The 13,617-nt window shown below is 44.7% G+C and overlaps 1 protein-coding gene across 1 annotated transcript in view; it reads left to right on the forward strand.

Annotated features, from left to right (window-relative positions):
* The first annotated feature begins 426 nt into the window (after positions 1-426).
* LOC148041769 (choline/ethanolaminephosphotransferase 1-like) overlaps positions 427-13,617 on the forward strand; it is a 33,482-nt gene continuing 20,291 nt past the window's right edge. Inside the window, exons 1-3 of the mRNA XM_087696684.1 lie at positions 427-456; positions 672-728; positions 772-1,101. Coding sequence (XP_087552810.1) covers positions 427-456; positions 672-728; positions 772-1,101 — 417 coding nt within the window. The remainder of the gene's footprint in view (positions 457-671; positions 729-771; positions 1,102-13,617) is intronic.

The raw sequence follows: 13,617 nt of genomic DNA on the forward strand, positions 1-13,617 counted from the left end.
ATGGCGATCAAAGAACAATGGCAGTTTGGACAGGAGCTCAGCCCGATGCTTCTCTGATTTCAGCAGCACCTCATAGAAGCCTCGGGGCCCAACAAAGATCTCCTCAACACACTCCCCTTGTAGTAAATGGTGCAGCCACTGGCGAATATGGGAAAGCACTGGGATCCTGCTAGTGAAGAAGAGTATAACCGCACGGTCATAAAACACCGAAAAAGAGCGCAAGACAGTTTTCGGGTCCACTGTGGCTTCCAGAACTTCTTCAGTTCCCGAGTCAGAAAAAGCTTCATGATTATGCTGGACATAATCGCCAAGCAGAGTATTGGCAAACTCCAGCAAATGCTCCCAGTTAATCTCCTGCAAATGCACAGAATCAGAGGCAACCTGTGCATAGGAACGTTCCTGAGGACCCATTGTCTCGTTGGAAGTATGCTTGGAGCGTTTGCCCGCAGGCGGAAAGTCAGAACCAGAAGGCATCTCCTCCGTGCAAGGAACCATATCCTCCGGTTTCTCTGTATCAGAATCCGGACCAAGGGCTGCCACCACCGTCTGGTCGATAAAAGCCATATCCAGCCCAGCCATGCTTCTGTCCTCTCTCTCTCTCTCTCTCTCTCTGCCGGCTGCCTGTGAGTTGCCTGGAAGTATCACCTGACGTGACATGTCCTTGCAATCAGATTTCTCTGTCCTTGCAGATTCCTGTATGCAAGCCTTTTGACCGCAGGTCTAAGCCTGTAAGTCTGGGGGCCTGTAACTGTCTGCGTTTATACCCTGCAGGAAGTTGCCCAAGTGTGTGTTGAACTGAAGCAGCAAAATGTGTGCCTGACTACCTGCAGAAGGGCGCACAGGGACTGTACTGAAGTCTGGGCTGCTCGCACAACAGGTCTGTACCTGACTGGCAGTGAGAAGACTGTTCACACAGGGGCAGGGCAGAACTGCACCTCTCTCTCTCTCTCTCTTGGTGGACAGGTCGAACAGCGGGCGGGTTGGATGGCGAGCAGGGCCGACGAGCAGGTCCAACGGCGTGCAGGTGCGATGGCGGACAGGTTGAACAGCGGGCGGGTCGGATGGCAAGCGGGGCCGACGAGCAGGTCCAACGGCGTGCAGGTTTGCAAGCGAACAGGACTGATAGGCACCGACGGCGACCCAAACCCGTAGGTCTGACACCCGAAGGCAGGCAGGTGTGATGGCGGGCAGGGCCGACAGGTCAAATGACCGACGGCAGGGCGGCACGCGCAGGCGGCGACATCGTCACGAGTTTTCTCTCTCTCTCTCTCTCTCTTGGAGACTAATCTCTCTCAAAAATCTCTCTCTCTCTCCTCTCTCTCTCTCTCTCCCCCCAAAAAAAACCCCCTTCTCGACTAACTTCAGTTTTGAGCATAAAATAGACTAAATAGACTTGGAACTGTTACTAATGACTCTCTCTCTCTCTCTCTCTCTCTCTCTCTCTCTCTCTCTCTCTCGCTCTCTCCCCCTCAACTTGGAAATTAGAAAGCTTTGATTTTGAGTGTGGAACTTGTATTCCAATTTCTAACTTTTGGGCACCTAGGCTCCAAGCTCACTCCTCTTTTTGCCTTTTTGCTCTCCCCCCTTGATGATGTGGTGTGTTTGTTTCCCTCTCCTTTGGAACTTGCTGATTCTATTTTTGTTTTTGTTTTCGTTTACTTCATTGTTGGCGATATTTCTTTGGTGCCTATTAGTGGTGTTGGCACTTTGCTCTGTTTCAGAAGTCCTACATGTTTCAGACTTGAGCTTTCCACTCCTCTCAGTTCATGGCCTTACTAGCCTTACTAGTTGGGTTTGTCTTTATTGACCAGCCTGTCTCTATTGAGGATTTTTCTTTAGGAGCCGTTTTAGTGATATGTTGATAGGAGAGGGGGCTTTACAAGCTCCATTCTCCTTTCATTGTGTAGGGTTCTCCATGGGAGTTGTCACGGACATGCCATGATTAAGTATACGGATTAATTCTTGCTCATGCCATATGAATCCACACCCCATGCGAATGCACCCTTAATAGAACATCCTTGAGCCAACCATACGAATCCACCCTTGCTATGTCATCATAGAACCTTCTAGAAGATATCATGTCATTGCTTGCATCATCGAGGATGTCATCATAGAACATTCTAGAATATCTTTAGCCACTCTCCAATATCTGTAAAAGGAGGGGCTTGCTATAGAGCTCCTTAGTCTCGCCAATGCCAGTCTTGGGAGCTCAAGGAGTGGAGACCTCCAAGTAAATAACTTCAAGTTCCAATTCTAGTTCTTGGCTAGTCATGGTATCTAGTCTTGTATTGTCTTTCCTTATACGCCTGTTGTGTAGTCACCTTGTGATCTCGTAGTACAAGATCTTGTTTAGTACTGTCTTGTATCTTGTTCATCCTTGTCGAGGGAGATCTTGTAATTCTAATATCTTGTATCTATACCTATGGTCTCGGGTTGTGGGATCCTTCATATCCAATTGAGTCCTGTTGTATATACCTACGGTCTCGGGTTGTGGGATTTTCCGTATCTTGTTGTTAAGTTATCATTGTACTTTGTGCCCCTACGTGGGATTATCTTGTAATCAAAATTCTTATAATAAATCTTGCATCTAGTCTAGTCTCTTGAGCACAGTCTAGTGCTCCCATAACAGTTTGGCAAGACTCCTTTCTAGCCCTACTGAGCACCATGGAGGCGACTCTTGAAAAAATTGTTGCCTTCCTTCAAAACCTCCAACAATAAATTCAAGACTTGAATGGATGATAAGCGCAACTTCAAATAGAACACCCTATGTATTTAGGCCTGGCGCTTCAAGAGATGCAAGACCATATCCGAGACTTGCAGAACAACAGAGGAAGTGATCAGATGATTCCGTGTGTTTATCAATCCCCAATAAAAGAACCCAAGATTAGCATGCTAGAGAAGTTCAATGGTGACCGTTCGAAGTTCAAGGGATTTTTGCAGCAAGTAGAGCTTTATATCCGCATGCAACCGGATAGGTATCCAAATGATTCTTCCAAGGTGGGATTCATTGGGACTTTGCTTTATGGTCAAGCTTCATCATGGCTTGCTCCAATCTTGGAAAAGAATATACCCGTACTTGATAACTATGAGGCATTTCTTTGCGAGCTTACTTCCACATTTGGAGATACAAAGGTTGGTCAAGTAGCAGAAACAAAACTTCGGAAGCTACAACAAGGTAATCGCCTTGCTTCTGCTTATGCATCTGAATTTATACAATTAATCTGTGACCTCACTTGGCATGAGGAGTATTTAATTTGTAACCTAGTTCCAATTAGAGACCCAATTAGAGAAGAAACCAAGCTTGAACCGATGCAAATAGATAATACCAAATCCAGCCCTTGATCCCATAAGAAAAGCAAAGACGAAGAGAGAATCATCTATGTCTATATTCTGGAAACCTTGGACATATTGCCCTAAATTATCCAAATAAGAGGGCAAGAACCCTAGAGTTGCTGCAACCATCCTTGAGCAAGAAAACGAGTATGTCCGGTTGTAAATGAGACTATACAATCAGACCTTGATATAAGAAAGGGTCTCTTAATCCCAGCCTCATCCATGGAAACTTTCCTTGTCACAGTCCAGATAATCATGCCGAGAAAGACCCTTTTCCTCAAAGCTTTGGTTGACTTCTGGGCCTTTGCATGTTTCATTAATGATGGCCTTGTGAATAGATACTAGATTCTAGTACTCCAAAAGACCAATCTTGCAATAGCTGAAGTCGTGGATGGAAGATCTCTAGCACGTGGAGATATTACCAAGGAAACCCAACCACTCATGGTGACTCTTGGGTGATCACAAATCTCATGTATGCTTTAATATCATATCCAATCTCACAAATCCAATCATCCTTGGGATGCCTTGGCTAAAGAAATACAACCCAGAAATTGTTTGGGTTAAGCAAAAGATTACACGTTGTGAAAATCAAGAAAAGTCGGTATATCTAGGAGCTAAAGCCTTTATGCACATAGCAAGGTAGGAACCAACCTATATGATATATTATATACCAGCTTAAGAATCTAGTAAGGATGAGTCAGTTAAGCTACCCAAGCCAGTATCAAGAATTCCAATATGTCTTTGAAAAAAAAGAATGTAGATCTCTTATCCAAACACAGACTATATGATTGTGCTATAGAACTCAATGAGGAGGGTCAACCAACTTTTGGACCCATCTACATGCTCTCCCTCGATGAACTAGTTGAACTATGCAAGAACATTGATAAGAACTTTGCCAAAGGGTTCATTAGGCACTAAGTTTCTTGTTGGAGCCCTAATTTTGTTCGTGAAGAAGAAAGACAGGTCACTTTGAATGTGTGTGGATTATTGAGAACTCAACAAGATAACAACCAAGAATCGATACACTTTGCTATTGATACCAAAGCTCTTGGAATGCCTTGGAAAAGCCATGATCTTCACAAAGATCGATCTACGAGGGACTTACAATCTTGTACAGATTAGAGAAGGAGACAAATGGACGATAGCCTTCTGCATGAGGTATGGTTACTTCAAGTATGTTGTTATGCCATTTGGTCTCACCAATGCTCTTGTAGTGTTTCAACATATGATGAATGATATCTTTTGAGGGCTTCTAGATGATTTTGTAGATTACTTGGATGATATCTTGATATTTTCAAAAGATCCAAAGGAGCATGAGCACCATGTAAAATTAGTTTTGAAAAAGCTCAGAGAAAAAAGACTATATGCAAAACTTGAGAAGTGTTTCTTCCGTAAGACAAAGTGGAATTCTTGGGGTACAATGTCTCCTAGAGAGGAATCTTCATGGACTCCAAGAAGATCAAGACTATTCTTGATTGGCTGACCCCCACATGTATTCGCGATGTCTAATGTTTCCTTGGCTTTGTCAACTTCTACAAGACATTTATCAAGGATTACTCAAAGATGGTCACACTACTCATGAGACTCATAGGAAACTCAAAGTTCTCATGGACCCCAAAAGCCGAGAAGGCCTTCTAAACCTTGAAGACCACTTTCACCACTGCTCCAATCCTAGTCCACCCAGATCCTACCAAGCCATTTTTCTTGGAGATTGATGCATTAGACTATGCCTTAGAAGCCATCTTGTCCTAGCATGGAGATGATGGTCATATGTATCCAGTGGCATTTCACTCAAGGAAGTTCTCCCCTCTAGAGAGAAACTATGAGACCCATGACAAATAACTACTTGCTATTGTAGATGCCTTTGATACTTGGTGTAATCATCTAGAGGGTGCAACCCATAAAGTTATCGTCTATACAAATCACAAAAATCTAGAATGCTTTATGACAATCTGCATCCTTAATTGAAGGCAATCCCGTTGGAATAACTTCCTATCTATGTGTGAATTTGTCATCACCTATCACCTAGGATGCCAACAATGCTAATGAGATGCTTTATCATGAAGATCTTACTTGGCACGTAAGAAGGGAGAAAAAACTTTTGATCATCAACGAGTAATACTACTCAAGCCTACACACCTCCAGCTAGTAGCCATCTCTAGTTATCACCAAGAGGACCCTCCCTTGATCCAGCTAATCCATAAAGCCTTGCAGTATGATGATTTGGTCAACAATGTCAAGAGAAAAAATCAAGAGGGAAAAGGAAATAAAGTTTGTGAGTTTTGGGAAACTAATGGATTCCTTATACTTTAAGGATCTACTTTACATCCCTCTAGGAAAGCCAAGACTCTAGGTACTTCAACAATGCCATGATACTCTAGCAACAAGACACTTTGGAGTTAATAAGACCTTTGAGCTTATTTCAAGAGATTTTTGGTGGCCCTAGAAGTGGAAAGAAGTTAATGAATATATAAAATCATGTGATATCTGGAACATGGCCAAGATACCTCGTCACAAACCACATGGCCTCTTGCAACCCTTGTCCATTCTAGCGTGACCCTCGTCTTCTTTGTCCATGGATTTCATAATAGATCTTTCCAAGTCAGACAAATATGATTCTATTCTTGTTGTGGTAGATAGGTTCACAAAAATGACACATTTCATCCCTACCGCCAAGACTATCACAGGTGTAGCTACTACTAGACTCTTCCTCAAATATATTTTTAGATTACATGGACTCCCGGACGACATCATTAGCGATCGGGTTTCCCAATTCATATCTAGTTTTTGGAAGAGCCTTTGCAAACATAGCCAATCATCCATAGACTGATAGTCAATCATCCAGTCCAAGTTAAGTTATCCACAACGAAACTTCCATAGGCTGATAGTCAAACAGAATGGGTAAATCAAGTATTGGAACAATATCTCTATTGCACCATTAACTATCATTAGAATGATTGGTTTGAGCTCTTGCCCTTTGCAGAGATTGCTTACAATAAATACCAAGCAAATTTCTTTCTTTGCAAACTATGGCCAGTATCCAAGGATGGATGTACATCTCTTTGATCAAGTAAAGAACCTTGCTACTTGAGATAAAGCTCAACACCTAGCAGATATACACCAAGAACTCAAGCAACAAATCCAAAAGGCTTAGAATAAGTATAAGCACTATATGGACTAGCGTTGTCTCCAATATCCAACATACAAAGTTGGTGATAAAGTATGGTTGCTCAGGCATAACCTCCAGACAACAAGGCCCTCTATCAAGCTAGATCACTAGAGATTTGGGCCATTCACTATCGTAGCCCAAATTAGTCCAATTGCTTATCGACTCCAACTTCCCAACACCATGAAGATCCACCCAGTCTTCCATGTTTCCTTGCTCAAGCCATACTATAGCTCACCATTGATGGGGGAGAGATCTAATCCCCCATCACTTGTCGAGATTAAAGATCATGAAGAATTTGAGGTCAAGCATATCTTAGACTCAAGGATATGTCAAGGTCGATTGCAATAGCTTGTTCATTGGAAAGGATATGACATCAATGATCGCACTTGGGAACTTGTAGAATATCTCCAAGGAGCACCTTTGAAAGTTAAAGAATTTCACAAAAGGAATGGAATGAAACTTGGACCAAACCACCAAGCCACTCCTTGTGGAACTCATGGCTAGAAGAGGGGGTGATGTCACGGATATGCAATGATCAAGTGTACGGATTAATTCTTGCTCATGCCATATGAATCCACACCCCATGCGAACGCACCCTTAACTAGACATCCTCGAGCCAACCATGCAACACACTCTTAACTAGACATCCTTGAGCCAACCATGCGAATGCACCCTTGCCATGTCATCGCAGAACCTTCTAGAAGATATGCCTTTTTATCTCTTGCATCATCGATGATGTCATCATGGAATATTCTAGAAGATCTTTAGCCCTCCACCAACACCTATAAAAGGAGGGGCTCACCATAGAGCTCCTTAGTCTTGCCAATGCTAGTCTTGGAAGCTCAAGGAGTTGAGACATCCAAGTAAGTAACTTCGAGTTCGAGTTCTAGTTCTTGTCTAGTCATGGTATCTAGTCTTGTCTTGTCTTCCATTATACGCATGTTGTTTTGTCACCTTGTAATCTTGTAGTACGAGATCTTGTCTAGTATTGTCTTGTTCATCCCCATCGAGGGAGATCTTGTAATTTTGATAATCTTGTATCCATATCTAGGGTCTCGGGTTGTGGAATCCTTCATATCCTATCGAGTTTTGTTGTCTATTCTACGGTCTGAGGTTGTGGGATTTTTTGTATATTGTTAAGTTATCATTGTATCTTGTGCCCCTATATGGGATTATCTTGTAATCAGAATTCTTGTAACAAATCTTGCATGTAGTCTAGTCTCTCGAGCACAATCTAGTGCTCCCATAGTATGAGTCTTCCATTTCTGCACCTGCTTTTGATTATGCACCTCCCATTCCATAGGTTCCATCCCATCCCCCATAGTCTCCTTTGAGAGTCCCCTTGTACCCCCATAATAGGAGTCTTCCATTGTTGCACGTGTTCGCGATTATTCACCTCCTATCCCATAGGTTCCATCCCATTCCCCACTGTCTCCTTTGACAGTCCCTTGTACCCCCTTATCCCTTTTAGAGGGGGATGATATTGGTGATGTAGTTGTGGATTCCTTGGCCTGTTATGTTTTAGAAGGGGATTCCTAGGATTGTGAGGAGCTTCTTCATCGATGGACTTCATTAACTTTTTCACTTTGCCACCCTTGGATCCATTTCATCTTCTTTGGCCTTTTGCCACTTCTAGGATCTAAGAGGGGGTGCTAGCATTCATGTGTATCTTGCATAGCCATCTCTTGCTTGTGAGTCTCAATTTGAGTGGGATGGGGACATTAGGAGCTCTGACACTTAGTCTCTCATGTGCTTTGATGGAGGAGGCAACTCTATTTAGGGCATGCATTTCTTTTCTAGTGTGTTTTGTGAAAGGGATGCAGCAGACGCGGGAGAGAAAAGCACACACAATGTAGGTGCTGTCAACAATGTTATGACAGCCTTATTACACTTTCATATATATATGAATAAAGAATATGGGCGGTCATTGTACATGGATAGGCCCAAGGATCTTTTACCCCAACAACCTCCCACTAAAAGGCCAATGGGCGAGGGAGTGAAAAAACAAAAGAAAAGAAAAGAGACAGGGTGAGGAATCATGACACCTTACCCAACGCCCAATCGGAAAGCGAGCTGTGCAATAAGTGTCGGGAATCTTCGAGTCCAAGATATCCAGGAGATAAGCGATTCCATAGCTCTAGACAATAGAGCAATCCATGACTGCTTTCCATGAAGCAAGCAACACAACTCATAAGTGCACGGTTGTAAAGCATCAGAGTGGCGCATAGCATCAACGCAGTGCATAAAAGACAGTGGAGAGCATACAGACTCTCCAAGGTCAATCATCGAAAGAGGGCTAGCATTCGGGGCACAAGTCAAACGGGGTCTCAAGACAATGTGCGGCCTCAGCAAAGCGGAAGACTGACATACGGCTGTAGAATCAGCCATAAAGCGCACTAAACTCGCATCAAGAGGCTTGAGAGGTGTCCGCGTCTCATAAAAGACAGCATAATGGCTGTGTAGAACCTGCTGGGCATCTAAATCCCAAAACCTGTAAGCTATAAAGTCACCATCTCCATAACCAAGGAGTATGCATCTGCGTGACATAGGCTCATATGGCATATTGACAGATGCCTGGCAGCCAAACATCCTCAAGTGATTATAGGAGGGTCTCATGCCACTCCATGTCTCGTGCGGAGTAATAGCATCCAAAGAGAAACATGACGTCCGATTAACCAAGTAGATTGCCGTCATAAGGGCCTCAGCCCAAAAGCCATAAGACAACCTAGTTGTGGTAAGCATAGAAGCAACCTTTGCCTGTAAAGTCAAGCACATGTCATGAGCAATCCCATAATACCGTGGGCATAAGAAATCAATGCCATATTGCTGACAAGAGATCCGTAAGTTGGGTCTCATGACTGTCATAATCCATTTGCAAGCATCTAGGCATGCTACCAATAGAATCCATAAACCTGTCAAGTATAGTAACAGCATCCGCAATCCGTACCAAAGGTAAAGCCCAAACACGGTGGGTAGCATGATCCATGAAGGTCACAAAATACGACGCTCCACCAAGTGATTGGGAAGGCATAGGTCCATATACTGCAACATGGACTAGATCTAGAGGAGCATGCCTCACATGATCGCCATAGGCCAAAGAGGCTCTGCACGGACCATGAGTACAATGAGGGCAAGTAGCATGGGGAGGAGCAGGCAATAAGCCCATATCACATAAAGCATCCATCTCAGTGTGTTGTACATGGCCTAGGCAACAATGCCATAACAATACATGTGGTATCTGTATAACTGCAACCATAGAATCTTCCACATGAGAGACATGCACTACATAATCACTGCCATATCTAGCACCTGTGGCCAATACCAAGCAACCATGATGGATTTTCCATGAAGTATTTCCAAGAGAGACATATTATCTTGCACCATGTAACTGACTGGTAGAGATCAGGCTCTTACTGAGCGTAGGTATATGCAAGACATCACGGAGCATAAGAGAAGACCCATTTGGCAAAGCCAAGTGTATATTCCTTGTACCAATAACATGACAATCCTGCTCAAGGCCCAAAGAAATACATCCGTCAACCTCCTTGTAAGAAGAGAACCAAGCTCTATGCGGAGTAACATGACAAGATGCCATACTGTCTAAAAGCCAATTGAAGGTAATCTTCATTTTCATCTTTGCCATCCCCTGGTCGTGGTCTACACTCTTTCCCTTATCCTGCACACTAGCAGTTGCTTTTTTCCCCGAAGTAGTTGATCTCTCAGGGTCCCTCTGGCTTGCACTTTCTCGGTTGGTAGTCCTCATGCTGTGTTCCCTGAGTTGATTATCTACGCGTATTGCCTCCTCGAAAACTCTAGCTAGCATGTCTCGTTGCAAGGTGGAGTTATTGGCCAAAGCTTTGTAGAGCTCCTCACTCCGAATCCCGTTCATGAACACTGTAGACATTGCCCTCTCGATAGGTCGCTCATTGATAGGGATTCTCTTGTAGAGGCTACGCACCTGAGTGACGTAATCCCTAACGTCCTCCTTCTCCCTTTGACTGATATTCATCAACCTAACGATGAGGTTATCCGAATACCCTGCCTCTGAAAACCTCTTGATGAAGAGGCCCTTAAGGCGAACAAAGTTCGTGCGTCATCTAGACTAGAATACCAGGTCCTCCCCTTATCGCCTAAGCACAGGCCGAAAGCTTGAGCTCGCTGTGCAGGGTCAGTAAGACCATTTGCCTCACATACTTGCCCGAACTGCTCCATGAAGTTGTACGGGTCACTGCTAGGTTCGTATCTAGCTAGTTGTTTTGCTACTATGGGGATTCTAGCCTGCCCTTTAGCCCCTTGCATGACTCCCAATCCCGATAGTAGCACGGTTGCTAGGGCAGTAGTGCTCTGTTCAATGGACGTGTTGTCCAAGAGTCACTTTGCTATCAGTTCGCTCAATGTCATGTCAGCCTCTGCTGCCCGTTCCCTCTCTACATTTGGTGTGGATTTGGCCGCTCTAGCTAGGTCTAGCACTCGTCTAGTCTCGTACATATCTAGGTCTTGCTGTAGCCTTCTAGCCCTTTGCTCATGGTTGTAGACAATTATGCCTTCTAGCGCTCTCTTGATCGCTCTTCTCCCTTATTCCAGGTTTGCTACCACTTCCTCTACATGTCTGCCTTGGATCACGGTCCTGGTGAGTAGATCGTAGTTGTGGACCAGTTCTTGGACTGAGGTTGGAAATTCTCCTAAGTCTAATTGGTTCTCTTCTCGTTCGCCTCTTGATCCCGACATTGTTTCTGCTTCCAGCTCCATGAGGTTGTCAATAAATCCAAGCAGCTCCGGCAGCGTCCAATCCTCTATATTGTTGCTTTCCATGTCTTCGTGTCTTCTCCAGGTCCTACTAGTAGGGCACTCAGGCACCGGTCTAAATCTTGGGGTCTTCTCCTACTAGTGGGTTCCTTAATGTTATTAGATATCCTGATGTGTTCCTTGTTATTTGAAAGCAGCTGCAATCCTTATTCACACGTTATGTTTAGTGCTTTCGTGGTGCTTGGTGCGAAAACCGGCTTTTCTCTTTTCTTGCAGTGCAAACTTAGTGGAACACAAAAGTGAAGTGCCGATACAAAAAGCGTTTAATGCGAACTCCACTCTGTTTCTCTTCATATTCTTAGCCTGATTTGAGTTCTAAGCTCGGTTCCCGCCTATTCTATGGTCTTTCTGAAGGTCTGTGCTGCGTTTTCTATTCTGCTCCAAGTTCGATTGGTCTCTGAGGTTCTAATGGTCAAACAAGGTCTTGGGGGTGTTGAGGGTTGTGTCCTAGGGGTCAGGTCTGTGGCAGGGTCATCTAAGATCCTTTTTTTTCTTTTCTTCTTTCTGACAGGATGGTCCGATTTTGGGAATCGGACAGGGCTGGTCGGACTCTAGGAGTCGGACGGTCCAATTCTTGCAATAGGATAGGTCTGGTCCGACTCTAGTAGTCGGACGGGGTGGTCCGAGTCCTAAAATTGTTTGGTCCGATTCGAATGTTGGATGGTCCGATTACAATGGGCAGTTCGAGTGCCACGTGGCACGTTCGATCGGACTGTCCGATTCTGGGAATCGAATAGGGCTGGTCCGACTCCCTCAGTCGGATGGTTCGATTCTGGGAATCGGACGGTCCGACTTCAGGACTTGGGTGGTCCGATTCCGATTGTGTCTGGCGGTAGGCGCGATTCCGACACGTTTCGATCCCTCTTGATGCTTGCTGCACACAATCACGAGAGACTTCCTAGATCTGATTAGGGCACTACTAAGAAACACCAGACTCACTTGGAGCAGTACAAATCGATGGCACCCAGAATCGTGATAGCTCCCTCTTCCTGGCAACCAGAAGCTCTCTCTCTCTCTCTCTCTCTCTCTCTCTCACAAAGCTAACCAGTGAAATGAGGTTTGTCCTGGCCTCCCAAGCCTCTTAGCCTCTTAAGGTCCTTTCCTAGCACTGCAAAACCTTACAGCCAGTTCCCTTTCCCTGTTTTACCTAGAAATTTGAATTTGGTCCCCTGTTTCCCTATTTCTAGCAGCAGCCAAAACCTCTGTTTTCTCTTTTCTTAACCTAATCTAACCTTAATCTAGTGCAGCCAAAATGCAAAACAGAGATGCAGAATGGTAGTTCTACACTAATGCTTTTAACAAACCAAAATACTTACTTGTTTCACGGATTAAAACCTCCTAAATCTCCTAGCTATCTTGAGTACCGGTTCAGGCTGCAAACCCTACTTCTATGCTCGATTTGATGCGCGCGGCGCTCAAGGCTCGATTCCGTCGGTCTCAGCAACAGAATCAAAATGGAGGGGAACTTTAAGCTCTACTCTGAGACCTACGGACCACTTATTGCTCAAGTGTTTCAAACCGAGCGGCCATGGCTACATCTCACATAGCCGACGCGCAATGCCTACCTTACGGGTGTAGTGAGCTTACCTTGATGCTTGATCGAGTACCCTCCTCTTTCTTGCACATCGGTAGCTCCACGATCCTTGAGACAAGCTCAAGCAACCTCAATCCCTCTCCCATGAGCTTCATCCTCCATAGCCACGCGCGAGACAAGAGAAGAGAAGAGAGGAGGGAAAGATGAAGAGAGAAGATGGAGTGCTTCTTCTCCAAGATCCCTCACTCTCACACAATTGCTCCCTCACTCCAAAATGGAGGGGAGCTTCAAGCTCTACCCCGAGACCTACGGACCACTTATTGCTCAAGTGTTTCGAACTGAGCGGCCATGGCTACCTCTCACATAGCTGACGCGCAATGCCTACCTTATGGGTGTAGTGAGCTTACCTTGATGCTCGATTGAGTACCCTCCTCTTTCTTGCACACTGGTAGCTCCACAATCCTTGAGGCAAGCTCAAGCAACCTCAATCCTTCTCCCATGAGCTTCATCCTCCATAGCCACGCGCGAGACAAGAGAAGAGAAGAGAGGAGGGGAAGATGAAGAGAGAAGTTGGAGAGCTTCTTCTCCAAGATCCCTCACTCTCACACAATCACTGCCTCACTCCCTCACACTCTCTCAATCCCTCTCTCAAGCACAAGCAAGAAGGCAAGAAACAAGAGAAGAAGAAGAAGAAGCTTTGGCCACACACCAGAATGAGCTTCTCATTCACTTTTCAACTTTATATACATGCCCTACTTTGCATGGGCGGTCATCC

Source organism: Lygodium microphyllum, chromosome 1 (genome assembly GCF_053477565.2).
Source record: "Lygodium microphyllum isolate KBCC chromosome 1, Lygodium_microphyllum_v1.1.10, whole genome shotgun sequence".
Classification (NCBI taxonomy): Eukaryota; Viridiplantae; Streptophyta; class Polypodiopsida; order Schizaeales; family Lygodiaceae; genus Lygodium; species Lygodium microphyllum.